At 37.8% G+C, this 13817-nt stretch overlaps 1 protein-coding gene across 1 annotated transcript in view; it reads left to right on the top strand.

The window, feature by feature from the left end:
- The first annotated feature begins 520 nt into the window (after positions 1-520).
- The window catches only part of CAMK2D (calcium/calmodulin dependent protein kinase II delta), a 340685-nt gene continuing 327388 nt past the window's right edge, over positions 521-13817 (top strand). The window contains exons 1-2 of the mRNA XM_027837545.1: positions 521-1189; positions 2856-2950. Of these exons, the coding sequence (XP_027693346.1) occupies positions 1122-1189; positions 2856-2950 (163 nt within the window). The 5' untranslated portion in view covers positions 521-1121. The remainder of the gene's footprint in view (positions 1190-2855; positions 2951-13817) is intronic.

Genomic DNA, 13817 nt, shown 5'->3' with positions numbered 1-13817 from the left:
ACCTGTTTGCAGAGACCCTGTTCCCGAGTACCTCCCCTCCTCCTCCCCTCCCCAGACCAGTTCAAATTGTGTGTGTGACCCCGTCTTCTCTAATCTTTTTGCAGAGACGCTCTGCCTGGGCATACCCCTCCTCCCCTGCACGCACGCACGCGCGCGCGCACACACACACACACACAGAGAAAGAGGGAGAAACACATTGCGTGCTGAGAGGCTTGTGTCGCTAGGGGGAGGTGTGGGACAGAGAAAAGAGGGGGGGGAAAGCCTGGGGGTGGCCCCGCAGTAGCTCGAGGAGGGGCTGGGGGACAGCAGAGACGCTGAGGCTTTTCCTGAGCTGAACTGTGCTCGCCCTGCCACTGCCCACCCCGGGTGCCCAGCGCGCTCGGAGCCGTGCCTCGTCTCTTCATTCCCAGAGAGCTGCATAGGTGCCCCAGCTGCCCGGCGGCTGTCACTGGCGGGGCGGGGAAGGGGAGGGGAAGCCGGGCAGAAGAGCCGAGCTTCTCATTGCTCGGGCGCTCCTTCGCGCACACCCACCCACCCACTGGAGTGGAGAGACTGAGGCTGCTGACAGCTGCAACTGGACTGGAGTTCTCTCCTTCGGGCTTCTCTTCCTTCCCCTGCCCCCTCCCCATCCACTCCACCCCCTCTCCACCCTTGCACTCCCTCCACTCCGCCTTTATTCCCTCTTGTCCCCAGTTCATATCGTTTCGCAACTGCTCGCCTCCTGCCCCGTGGCTGGCTGAGTTTTTTTCTCTCTCCACCCCCCGCCCCAATTCCTGGCACCTCTTCTATAATACTTTCCCCCCCTCCTCCAATTGGGGAGTGGGGGTGGGAGAGAGGGAGGGTGGAGCGTCCAGAGCCGGAGAAGAAAAAGAAGGAAGAGGGAGCAGAAGGATTGTACGATTGTGGAGAGGGCACCCCACGGCACCCTTTCTTTCCCATTACACCCTTCCTACCTTCCCTCCCCCTCCCCCCAAAGTCCCGATCCAGCCAGTTTCGGAGAAGAAAAGTGAAGGAAGACGGCTCGGGGGTGATAGCGACACGGGGGCCAGTCCCAGACAAGCAGCAGCACCTCCCGTCCCGTCTCATCCTCCTTCCTCCTCGACAGGAGCCAGCCCGGACCTATGATGGCTTCAACTACAACCTGCACCAGGTTCACCGACGAGTATCAGCTTTTCGAGGAGCTTGGAAAGTAAGCGTCCTTGCCTGGCATCTGCGGGTCCCCTTTCCTGCAGAGGGCGAGTCGCGTTACCCCCGACCCAGCGGTCTTTACCGTTAGGGGGTCGTAGGAGTTTAGAAAGGGGGAGGGGGGGCGGGCGGAAGAGGCTGGCTTGACAGCTGGGCAAAGGTACTGATCCTTAGGATGAGGGCGGGGGAGTAGAAAGGGAAGACCACCAGGCTGTGGCCAAGTCTGATAATCCCACCCACCTTTCTTCCCCACTCCCATTTGTGCAAGTGAACCTTAGTGAATTTATGATCCTTGCAGTTATAGCTGTCATCCTTTGGAGAGTGTATATGCTTGTGAAAGGGAGGAAATGAGAACCCATGTAAAATGCAACATAGATCATGTTTTCTGTAAATAGAGATGCCTCCAGGGTTTACTGGCGTGTCTGCTCAGTGATACACGTACGGATGAAAACCTCACTGACACAGACGGTGCCATATTTATTGATGCCGAAAGTTCAAGTTGGCGTTCAGTCTATTTTCCATCCAGTAGTTCTGTCAAAGGAAGCAGCAGCCCAGTGTAACATACATACCTGTATACTAATCCCTTACACCTTTCTGCTATTTTAGGGGAAAAAACTTTCTGGGATTGATTAATGTCACACCATTCTTCCCAGGATATAGACAGTCTCTCCTAGGACGATTATATGCATGGAGGAAAAACGCTCGGGAAAGGGGAGAGTCCTGTTTTGTGTGTGCATGCGTGTGTTAAAGATTATATATAGATACACACATACATACAGTGACAAAAAATATTTGACAATTGTAAGGAAGAGGGAGAAATATCTAAATGAGGGAACTCATTATAAAGAAATCTAACCTAGGGGTTCAGCCACAGTGTTAAAGCATCACCCCCAATTAAAATCCATTCTCATTCATATCTACAGCTTGATCTATTTCTTGGAGAAGGGGTGTGTGCATATATGTTTGTTGGTGGCTGATGAAGGCAAATAAAAGGAAATGTAAATTTCATTGTGTAAGTGTATTTATTCAGTATGATACTCTTACACTGAGTGGTGCTGCATATATATATGTGTATGTATATATATATATACACACACACATACATACATACATACTAAGAAGAATGTCAGAAGAGACAGCTTAATTAAAAGCCTTTTTTTTAAACCAATGCATAAAGAAATCATCATGCCAGGATTCATTAACCCACACAAATATGCTCAATATTTATATTTCACTGAGAACAATTATCATATTTATAGAGTTAGAGATACACTCATTATTTTTCCCCTACCAAAATAAATGGGCAGCAGATTTTGGCTCCCTCTTATTCCAGCTCTTTGCAGTGTTTTCTCTGGGCATTTGGTGCTACTGTGTGAGCGGATATTGTAGAATGTGTTCAAATTCCTTGTGCAAACAAGATCCGTTACAATTGGCAGCCCTTTTATTTTGTTGTCTAATGATATGGTATTCTCCCTGTTAAATTCTAATCACCATTATATTCTGGGAAATTAAGAAAGGGCTAGGTTGCCAATTGGATTGGTTGTTTTGGGGGCTGCTTCTATTGATATTTGGAAAACCATTAAAATCACTGAAAGCACTCAAATTATTAGACCGTTTTTTGAGTATCAGAGTCTGGTTATATTGATACCTTGCTGATTATTGGTTTTCAGGGGGGCATTCTCAGTGGTGAGAAGATGCATGAAAATCCCTACAGGACAAGAATATGCTGCCAAAATTATCAACACCAAAAAGCTTTCTGCTAGGGGTGGGTATTTTCAATCAATTTTTTTGAGTGTCTTTTTATTGCTTTAAATGATCAGTCTTGTATGTACACATGTGCTGTGGTTACAGTGGAATTAGATTCTAAAGGTTTAATATATATATATATAAGCATTTCCTCTCCCTAAAGAAGTATTGATTTATTTATTTTTGAAATAAATGGACAAATTAAGCCACTTATGGTTGGCATGTTTAATACCATAGTGAGTTCAAATTCTTGTGGTTGTTGTCATCCCATATTCAATAGCATGAGTAATAGAGCTATTCTAAAGTAAATAAATGCCACTATGAGGATTTTGCCTTTAGCTCTAGTGTAAAACAACTTTGAATACAGCCCTGGGATTAAAAAAAAAAAAGTCACATGATTCTCATGATTCCTTTTGCTTTTGAGGAGAAAAAAATAGGCCATAGCTTAGTTGAATCACATGATTTTTTATTTTAATTAGACTTAAACTTAATTCAGCAAGGCATATTTAACACCCATGACCTTGAGAAGAAAAGATGTGACACATGCCTTGGTCTAAAACAAAATGTTTGGCTATAATGATCTGAGTAGAATTTTTATGTTTTTTTATGTTCACTGAAGGACTTTATTTTTTTCTTAGATATGAAGACTTCTTATAGAATCTTAGTACATGCTATCCATGTGGTTTGTATCTGAACAGATATTTTATAGACATAATCAGACATAACTGGAAATTGTTTATTATCTAGGGACTAATAGGCCTCATGGCGATCTTGTTAACACAGGCATGCTAGACATTTGTAGTGAAATGTTAGGCATTGCCAATTACGGTCCATGTTTCTACAATATTTTTGTGGAAACTTATGTTCTGTTGATGAGCATGAAAATGAATGAACAGTGTCAGGGAATGAAACCATTTTTGCGGACTGGGCAATTTTGGAAAGTGGGAATGAAAAAAACATCTCTTGAAGGCAGAGTTTACTCATTTTGCCTTGAGTTTGAAAGTGTTGCTACTACTTGACAGTTTACCTTCATGTGACTAGCTTTCAGCTCATCTGTAATTAGGCCTTTTCTTCTCTACTTTGGTGTGAAATTCTGCATTTAAAATTTGCTTATTGCTTAAGAAGTTGGCACTTGGGATCATTTTAAAGGGGTTTTCCCCCCTCATCACTCTACCCAGCACTCCTCAGCTAACTGTGATTCTGGGGAACACCCACACTCAGAAGCCCTTGACACATTAGAGATCCGTTAGAAGATGCACAGGAAGGTGTGAGGCAGGAATAAAAAGGTGAAATATGTTCAGATGTACTTTTTTTCCCCCCAAATAGTTTTAAGACTAATGAAAAAGGATTGACAAATCTGTTAGATTTTCAAGAAGTCATAGGAATGATTTACTCTGAAGCTCTTCAGGTTCACCCCTCCTTCCACCCTTTTGAAGAAGACACTTAGGGACACTCTTAAGTCTATCTAGACAGGAAGAGTATGTAAAGCACAATATTTTACCAGAAAATCCTTTAATGACTTCAAGTTTCTTTATAAATTGAGTCAGAATTATTGATCACGGGCATTAGGAGTAAATTACTTAGCTCTAGTAATATCTCCCTGGACCCGTGGTAGCCTACTCCAGAGTTTGGGGCATATCATCCTGCCTATACACTTTTCCTACTACTACTTATAAGCCACTGATCATGTGATTCGCTCATGGAATGTATTCCTTCCTCCCTGTCAAGGCAAATTCTTCCCCTTAAAGCCTTGCCTCCTCCAGTCTGCTAACCTTATTGAGACCTAGTCATTCTAACCAGTTACTCTTAGTAAAAACAAACAAACAAACAAAAAAAAACAAACCGAAAAAATTGAAACAGGATTCAGAAGCCCTTAATTCTAGTTTTGGACTCAGTTTACCAGCTGTATAATTTTGGGCAAGTTATTTAACTTCTCTTTCCTTAGTTTCCTCATTTGTAAAAACTGATAGAATATCCACTCTTCCTTCTTCACTAGAGAATTACATGAGATTGTGCACACACACATACACGTACATATATATGTGTGTATAGATATATGAAAAGTTTTAACTGCTATAAATCTAAAATGTTATCATTATTATTATAATTATTGTCATTATTATGGTTATTAGAAGCAGAACACCTTAGAGGTAATCTATTCAACTGCTTGATTTTACAAATTTGAAGAAATTGAGATCCCAGATAAGATTTGTCCAAATTACTTCCACCTCTTTAAAATATTTCATTCTTATCTCTATGCCTACAGCTTTTGCTTATACCATGTCTGTTCATATACTGATCAATATAGTTATTAAGTCTTTATGTTAAATAGTAAGCTCCATACTGGGAAGGCTTATGTTTTTTGTATCCTTCAGAACTTTTCACAGGCTTTAAATGATGTTGACTGTGACTAAATGTGGTTCATTAAATGGTTCTCGGAAATGACTATTGAATATCCACGGGTGTGTACATTTACTTGAAAGGAGGGACTTGAGACAGGTGGGAGAAGCAATCTCAGTGAAGACTATGTAATGTGCTTTTAAAAATCTTGTTTGTCTTTGAAAAAGAGTTTCCAGCTTTCTGATAGGATACAGACAAATCTAAAGATGTGTTTCTGGTTTAAATTTTGTTTTAGAAATTTATTAATTAGCTAGAGGGAGCAGTAGTGTGGTACAGTGGAAAGAACTTTGAATTTGGAGTCAGAGATACTGAGTTCTAATTCTGCCTCACATGCTTTGCCTATATAATCCTGTTAAAACACCTAAATTTTTTTAAGCCTTTTTTTCTTCATCTGTTAAATTAGTAGTTTGAAGTAAGTAGCCTCTAAAATCCCTTTTCGCTCTAAATCAGTGATCTATGATCCCATGATTTGTGGTCTTAAAGCAAAAAAAAAGACCTTTGCAAGTAATGTTATCTTTGCAGATCTGTGATACTTTGATTGGTTCATCTTTTTTTTTTTTTCTCAAGCTTTTGTCTCACGTGTTATTTGAAATATTTTGCTTTTGTGAACCTAAGTCTTAGGTTTCTTTATTTTTAAGATTAGAGGAGGACTGCAAAATACACCACTACAACTGAAAAGGAAGATTTTTTAGTGTCAGTAAACTGAACCAACAGGCCAGAAAGGGGAGGAGGGGAAGAAAGCTGGCAAAGTTCCTGCACACATTTGCAAATGCAGCTGTACTGTCACCCAGGGAGGATTCTCTGCACCTAGTTTTTAGCGGGACTGTTCAAAGATTTCTAGCAGGCCGTTACTTCCTCTCAGCTGTTAGTCATGCACACCATATATGGAGACTGTTAGGGTATCAAAGACATTCTTTTGCTGTTGTGTTAAAGTGCACATTGGTAATACACTGATTATACAGCATGGAGCAGGTAGATAACTGTACTTGTCATACTTAAGTTGACTGTTTTGAAACAACAACAAAAAAAAGTACTTAGACCTTCCCCATCACAAATATACAGAATATTGTAAAATATAACACATCTGCCTTCAAAAGGCTCTTTTTTATTTTATATAACTAATGTTTAGTAATTGAGTGGTAATAGGATTTTAGTTCATATAAACAGATATGTTAAGCAGAGACCATATCATTTTAGTATAGAAATTAAGTTAATGATGCTAATTGACATTTACAAAAGGCTTCATAAATATCTTTTATAAACATTAGCTCATTTGATCCTTAAATTAACTTGTAGAGTTAGGTACACTGGGTACTCTTATCATCATTTCACAGATTAAGAAACTATTTCTTAGAGACTTGGTAACTTGCTTGTGGGCATATGTAAATACCAGTGGGTGAGATTCAAGCTTAGTTCTTTCTAGACTCTATGTCTAATGAACTTTCCATTCTACCATATTCTCTCTTATTTCAGGTTGCCAGGATTATCATTATAAGTTATAAATAATGTTGTTAAGTCATATAGGTTGCATATAAAGCTTGGAGGGACCCTTGAAAATTAAGCGCACAGTATAAGATTTATATAACATGATCCGTTACATTTATATTCTCCTGTACCCAATGCCGAGGTTATAAAGTTGTCTGTTTCTCTATGTTCTCAAAAATGATACACACTAACTTCCTTAGAAGAGAGCTATTAACATTATTTTGCATTATAGAACGTATGTATTTACTATTACTTGAAACAAAGAATTGCTTAGCAATTCTTAAACATATTCTGTAGAGATAGTAAATATGTTCCTTCTAATTATAGTTGACATGGATATATACAGAGAGATATAGCCTACGTATTTAAAAGCTCCAAGCTTCTTATTTTTCTTAATGCTCTTTTCCCAGGTACATTAGTAACCCTGTTAGGGAGGACAAAACTAATCTTGTTAGCTAATTACTCAGAAGCATTGCTGTAACTTCCTTTCCTTTTTATTTGACTTGCAGTCAATTGAGTGTTTATGTAAGTGAATCAGGTGTTTTGCTAATACATTTTTAAGAATCAGCCAATTTAGATTTTTTTTTTTTTTGGCAAGACAATTGGGGTTAAGTGACTTGCCCAGGGTCATGCAACTCGTAAGTGTCAAGTACCTAGTCTGAGATCAAATTTGAACTCAGGTCCTCCTGACTCCAGGGCCGGCGCTCTATCCGCTGAGCCACCTAGCTGCCCCTAGATTTTGGTTGAATTTTTGGTTCCAATTTTTTGAAAGCTTTCTAGCTTAGTTGTGCTTTCAGAGAATTTCTCAGTAGTATTAATTGACATGTGAGGATTTTCCAATTCTTCACCTTTTTTCTCCAGGGTTTGAGAGGAAGGGAAAGAGTGAGAGTTCTTTTAACGAGGTAATGATATCCTGGTAGTTTTTTGCATTTTGCCCACATGTAAATTATTATATCCATTCTGATATTAGACGGGATTACTTCTCTTTCTCATTTTGATGAGTTTTTTTCACTTCAATTTCTTCAAAATAGGGCTTATTATGAAAATAAGTTTTGAATAAATGTATTAATGATGTTGAAAACTAGTAAAGAGTTGAGACAGTGAGAGTATTTAATGGTCAGATTATTGGCAAATCCATAGAATTTTTGTTTATTACTTACCATTATTGAATAAAGTAGAATGTAATATTAAATGAAGAATGTGAATATCAGTTACTTCAGTAAGAAATTAGTGACGAGGCACAAGAGTGACAACGTCAGAATCTGACATCATGACAAATCTGTTGTCTTTGCGTATTGCTTTTCAACTGAAATATTGATTTAGCTTTTTTATTTGAAAAGTATAATTTAATAATGACCATTTATGAGGCCTTTTAATGTTAATGAGAATAAATTATCACTAAGCACTTATTAGAATTTTTAAACTTTTTTCATTTGTTAGGAAACCTTTTCTTATTTCATTTCAGAATCTTCTTGATATCTACAAAGCTAAAGTCTCCCAGCATATATATTTTCTAATTCAGTTTATATTATAGGCTCTGGCTGGGACTTTGTCTTATACGTTGTGCCTCTCTAGCGATACTTGGCATGGCACATTTCACATAGTGGATACTATGTGAACATTTGACCAATTGGCTAAAAAAAATTGGGCATCTTGGAAGCTATGTTAATTCTCTCAGGCTCATTGGACATCATTTAGGAAGTTGTACTCCAATGAATAAAACTAGGTGTTAGCCCAGATACAACATGGGACTTTTGATTCTGAGGCAGGTTAAAGTAGCTAAATAATAAAATGGATAGAGTTAGGAAGACTTTAATTCAAATCCAGACTCAGATACTTAGTAGCTATGTGACCCTGGGCAAGTCATTTAACCTCTGTTTGCCTCTCTTTCCTAAACTGTAAAATGGGGATAGTAGCATCTTCCTTTCAGGGTTGTCGTGAGGATCAAATGAGATACTATTTGCAAAGTGCTTAGCCCAGTGCCTAGCACGTAGTAGAAGCTATATAAATGCTTGTTCCCTTCTCTTTCTTCTTCCAAACTCAAGAACAACATTAATAACCACAAAATCAGACAACTTTGAAATATTTTTTCAAAATTGAAACTGTTTCAGTCTATCCTTTAGTTTAAGAGAGAGGACACGATTGTGCAACAATATGATGTGAACAAAATTTATTCCATATGTCTAAAAATGCGTGACACGTTATATCAACAGATGCCAATTTATTGAAACAGAGAAATAACTTCTGCAAAGATTCCCCAACAAGTTGATCAGCACCAACCTGATACTAGAAACAGTAACAATAAAGAGATGGGCAGAATCTTACACTGGAAGGTCACTACTACTTCATAAGCCAAAAGACGCCAAAAGATCCTTGAGGATTATCACAAAGACCTCAAATTACAAACACAGAACTCCTCACCGCTAGAATTCAGCAAACTATAATAGAATTGCAATGTTATTATCCCAGCCAAAATTGTTACTCACTGTTTAAGAAAAGATGTCACTTTACTGAATCCTCATAAGCTGCAATCTACTTGAAACAAATAGCTTTCAAAATATAGAGACAAATGAAGAAATCAATATACTGGACCTTTCTCCAAGATACTCTTGGTGAACCCACAGATGACTTTATATCCTAGTACTTTTGTTCAGTTACCAAAAAATAAAACAATCATTTCATCCACCTGAGCAATATCTGGTGAACATAAAATACAAAAAGAACAATGATAAGATCTGTCTCAGGACCATTTCTATTTGGATTCTGTCAGAGCTAAGATAGAAGAATGGGGTCAGTAACAATGATAGATAGTGGGGTAGCCTTTACTGCTACATCTCCTTCATACGCTTTCTGGAATTTCAAGCGAGAAGGGGGTCATTATCATAGATTTCAAGATACTATTCTTTTTTTCTACCCCTTTGAACTCAAGGATTATGGGGAAATGAAAGGTTGGAGGACCCTTGGATTAAATAATTTACATATTATACTGTAACAATAGTTTTCCTTTTGTATTGGTTGATAAAGCTCTGTGTTGTATTTAAACAAATAAATGCTTAGCTTTAGAATGTACCTCTGTCAAGTGAACTGAAAATGGATACGCAACTCTTATGAGTAAAAGGAAGATGTAAGAATTTGCCTAATTCTCCAAGAGTCAGCTAGTTTTACTTGGTGAGTTTCCATTAAGAGAATCACATAGTGCAGGAAGGATAGGCAGTTTGTGGACGGACAGATCTTTCCAAATGATCTATGAGTACAACTCACCAGATCACATAATCACTCTTTGATTGTTCTTCTGCCCCTGTAGCCAGAAACTTTTCATTGTAGCCTTTCTTTTCAAGATGATTGCCAGGAGGAGCTGTGTGGAATTATAGTCTCACCTCCTATGCCTCTTATTTTTACCTACTGGTAGAAATATCTCCTCTACCTCGTCTATCCACTCACTTGCATACCACTCTCTACCCAAACTACAGCTTAAGAAACAGGAACATGGTAGTGACAGGCACTTGATTTTTGAGATTCCAGCCAATAATTTACCGTTAAAATGACACTGATTTGAAATATACAGTGTATCCTCCTAAGGCTAGAACAGTGTTGAGCTTCTTAACCTTAAGACTTTGGGGACATTCTCTATAGTTTCTTTATTTTTCAAGGCTGTCTAATTTATGTACAAATTTAATCTAGCAATGATTTTTACAATAGTTCTTCAAAGTAATTATAAAAACATCATGCTCCTTATAATTAAATTAGAAATGTATTTTTTTTATAGCTTAGGGGATTTTTTCTTCCAAAATGATTTAAAATAGTTTAGGTACTGATGACTTAGTAAAACAATACTACATTTACCTGCATTTAAAGTGAGTATGTATGGAATATTTTAAACATAGAGGGGTTGGTTTTTTTTTGCATTTTAAATAAAAGTTTTTGAAAGATGTCTGAAAATTTTATTTAATATGTTTGCATGTGAAAATATTACAGGAAGTGATAGATGGCAGATGCTGAACTAATGAAAACAGAGCATTGGGATATTATTTTCTAAATTTATAAAACAGCTGTGTGAAGTTTAGATATGTATTCATATGTTTTGATGGAAAGAATTTTGGCCTTGAAGTTCATGGAGTCTGTCAATTAGTAGCTCTGTGACCTTGGACAACTCACTTGTCCTGTCTAAGCCTCAATTTTCTCTTTGTCAAATGGGGATAATAACCCTTAAGTTACCTACTTCACAGGGTTGTTGTAAGGAAAGTTTTTTACAACCTTTATAACCAGTGTAAGTTATAGTAATTATTATTATGAATGAAATTAATATCCAGATGTGTGTTTGTTGTTATTGAAATTAAGGTAAACTGAGGCACAAATCTCTGTGCACAATCAATTTATTAGCAAAAAGTGAATTTGCCAATAAAGAGTCTTAACCTCTTCAGCTAGCTAAGAACCTGAATGAGGGCTGTCAAACAATTTTTATGGACAAAAGGAGGAGCACCCAAAAACTGGAAGACAGCATCATAGAGGGAGAAAACAATACAAGTGGTTACAAAGTCAGCAGCATCATATATGTGAGGCACAATATGATTGGCTGTAAATTTGGAGTGCAGGGCTAGCAACAACCTCTCCTTCCATCCTGTCACCATGGAAAACTCATTGATGGTGTCTACTTGTGTGGCTAGTTAGCGTCACAGTGATAACAGACCAGACTTTCTTGAAGGACAGCCAGTGGTACAGAGATAACAGACCAGATTCTTTGGCATCCACCTACATCCTTTAAGGGTAACAGATTTCCTTGACACAAGAATAGAACAGTGATTAGCAGGAAAGCTGAATTTCCAAACTTAACTCAGAGACAAATGAAATATGACTTAGGTAATACAGAAAATGTTGGTAGTGATACAAAATCAAATAAATTACAGAATAGAATCAATTCGATTTTTTCAATTTTTAAGTCTTAGTTCTGATACTTATGAGCTCTGTGGCCTTGGATAAGTCATTTCATCTTTTCTTTGCCTCAGTTTTTTCATTGTAAAAATGGGAATGATAATGTTTACGTGACTCAAAATCTAATTGCCTTGTTTATGTAGTGCTTCATAACATAAAATTGGGGGAGGTGGCAACTCACTTTTATGATCTATGTGAAATTCAGCACCACTCCATGACCACATCATGTGTCTTTGATGTCACACCCCCATGTTCTTTAGCTGAACACTCTATAGGCATCAGTGAACACATCTACTATTTTTCAACTAGGAAACTTTCCTTAGATAGTCTAAGCAGAAGTGTCAAACTTTCCACCAACCAAACTCCCAGGTGTAGCAAAACAGATTGAATTGTAATTTATAAAATGTTAAAATAAATACAAGTACAACACAACGTAATGTTAATTTCTAGTTTGTTGGGTTGTTTTTTTTTTTTGAGTCATTATACAGCCAGCAAGGATATATTTCTATTTGAGTTTGATACCACTGAAGGATTCATAATTTCACTGGTCATGACCCTCCTACCTTCCTACATGTAGCTCACAACTCATCTGTATTTTATTATCTGTTCAGTTCTTGGTCATGTCCAGGGGATGCTGGAGGCAGGTTCCTCAAGAGCCAATTGTTAAATTCCCAGTATGAGTATATATCCCTTGAAAAGTGACAAATGCTACAAATCAGGGCTTGGTTTATTATTTTGCTGATTGTCTAGACTTAAGAAAATGATGAAGAAAAATGTCAAACTTTAAACGTATGTTGTAGACATTCAGAGAGTTTGTTACTAAACATTTAGCAGCACATTGTTGCCCATATCCTTCCATAAATCCTCAGGAGAGGAACTACATCATGTATTCATAGCCTTCCTCTAGTTTTTTCAGATATGAATTCTTTAGTGGCCATTAAGTTTCAGTTGAAAGACTACCTTCTTTAGGATATTTTTCCTGGTTTCCTCTGCTTGTCAGCATCTCATCTTCTGAATACCTTTTTTAAAAAAAGTTTGTCTTACATTTACTTATCTGTGAACATACTATATCCCTGGTAGAATATTAACTCCTTACAGGTAAAGTCAGGTACTATCTCAAGTTGGTCTCTCTCTTTCTCTCTCTCTCTCTCTCTCTCTCTCTCTCTCTCTCTCTCTCCCCTTTCTCTTGTCTTTCTCCCTCTCTTTTCTTCTCTCTCCTCTCTCCTTGTCTCTCTCTGTACATGTATATGCATATTTGTGCACATGTATACATAAACATGTGCACACATCACATGTATATGTATTATACATCTATGTAAATAGAAATTAATACATGTGTGTGCGATGTGTGCACATATATCCATATATATATATTTGTATACATATATGTATGCATATATGTATACAAATATATTTAGATATATAGAAATATCCTAAGCACATAGCATAAAGCCTTGCTGATTGACTGATTTTTGTGGCAACACTTGAACTATTTATCTCTTATGTCTACTTACTGCTGAATGACTGTCCTGCCTCTTTTTCTTATCTTACAAGTTTTAGGATACCCACGATGAGTTGGGCTGATCGTAGATATTGAGCTGAAGGAGCCCTCTGAGTCAAACCATTGTTTTAGACGTGACAGTCTCAGAACCAGGGATGTGTAGTCACTGTTTGTACAGTACTTTAAGGTTTGCAAAGTGCTTTATATGTTATATGAGTTTATCTCCAAAACAACCTGTAGAAATAAGTGTTATGATCATCCCCATTGTACAGCAAGGAAACTGAGGCAGCCAAGGTTAAGTGACTTGCCAGGGTCATTCAGATATTAGATGTCTAAGTTTGAATTCTATTTCCTGAGTCCAGGACAAGCACTCTATCTATTGGATCACATAATTGACTCTGATAGGTTATGACTTGCCCAAGGTCATACATGTAGTAAGCATGTAGATGTTTTTTAGATGTTGTTCATTTGTTCAGTTGTGTCTGACTCTTTGTGACGTCATGCCAGGCCCTTCTATCCTTCATTATCTCCTGAACTCTGTCCAAACTCACGGTCTTTATTTCCATGACAT

Source organism: Vombatus ursinus, unplaced genomic scaffold (assembly GCF_900497805.2).
Source record: "Vombatus ursinus unplaced genomic scaffold, bare-nosed wombat genome assembly UNPS02014821.1, whole genome shotgun sequence".
NCBI lineage: Eukaryota > Metazoa > Chordata > Mammalia > Diprotodontia > Vombatidae > Vombatus > Vombatus ursinus.
The sequence above is the reverse complement of the archived record's forward strand: the minus strand, read 5'-3'. Positions and strand labels throughout refer to the sequence as shown.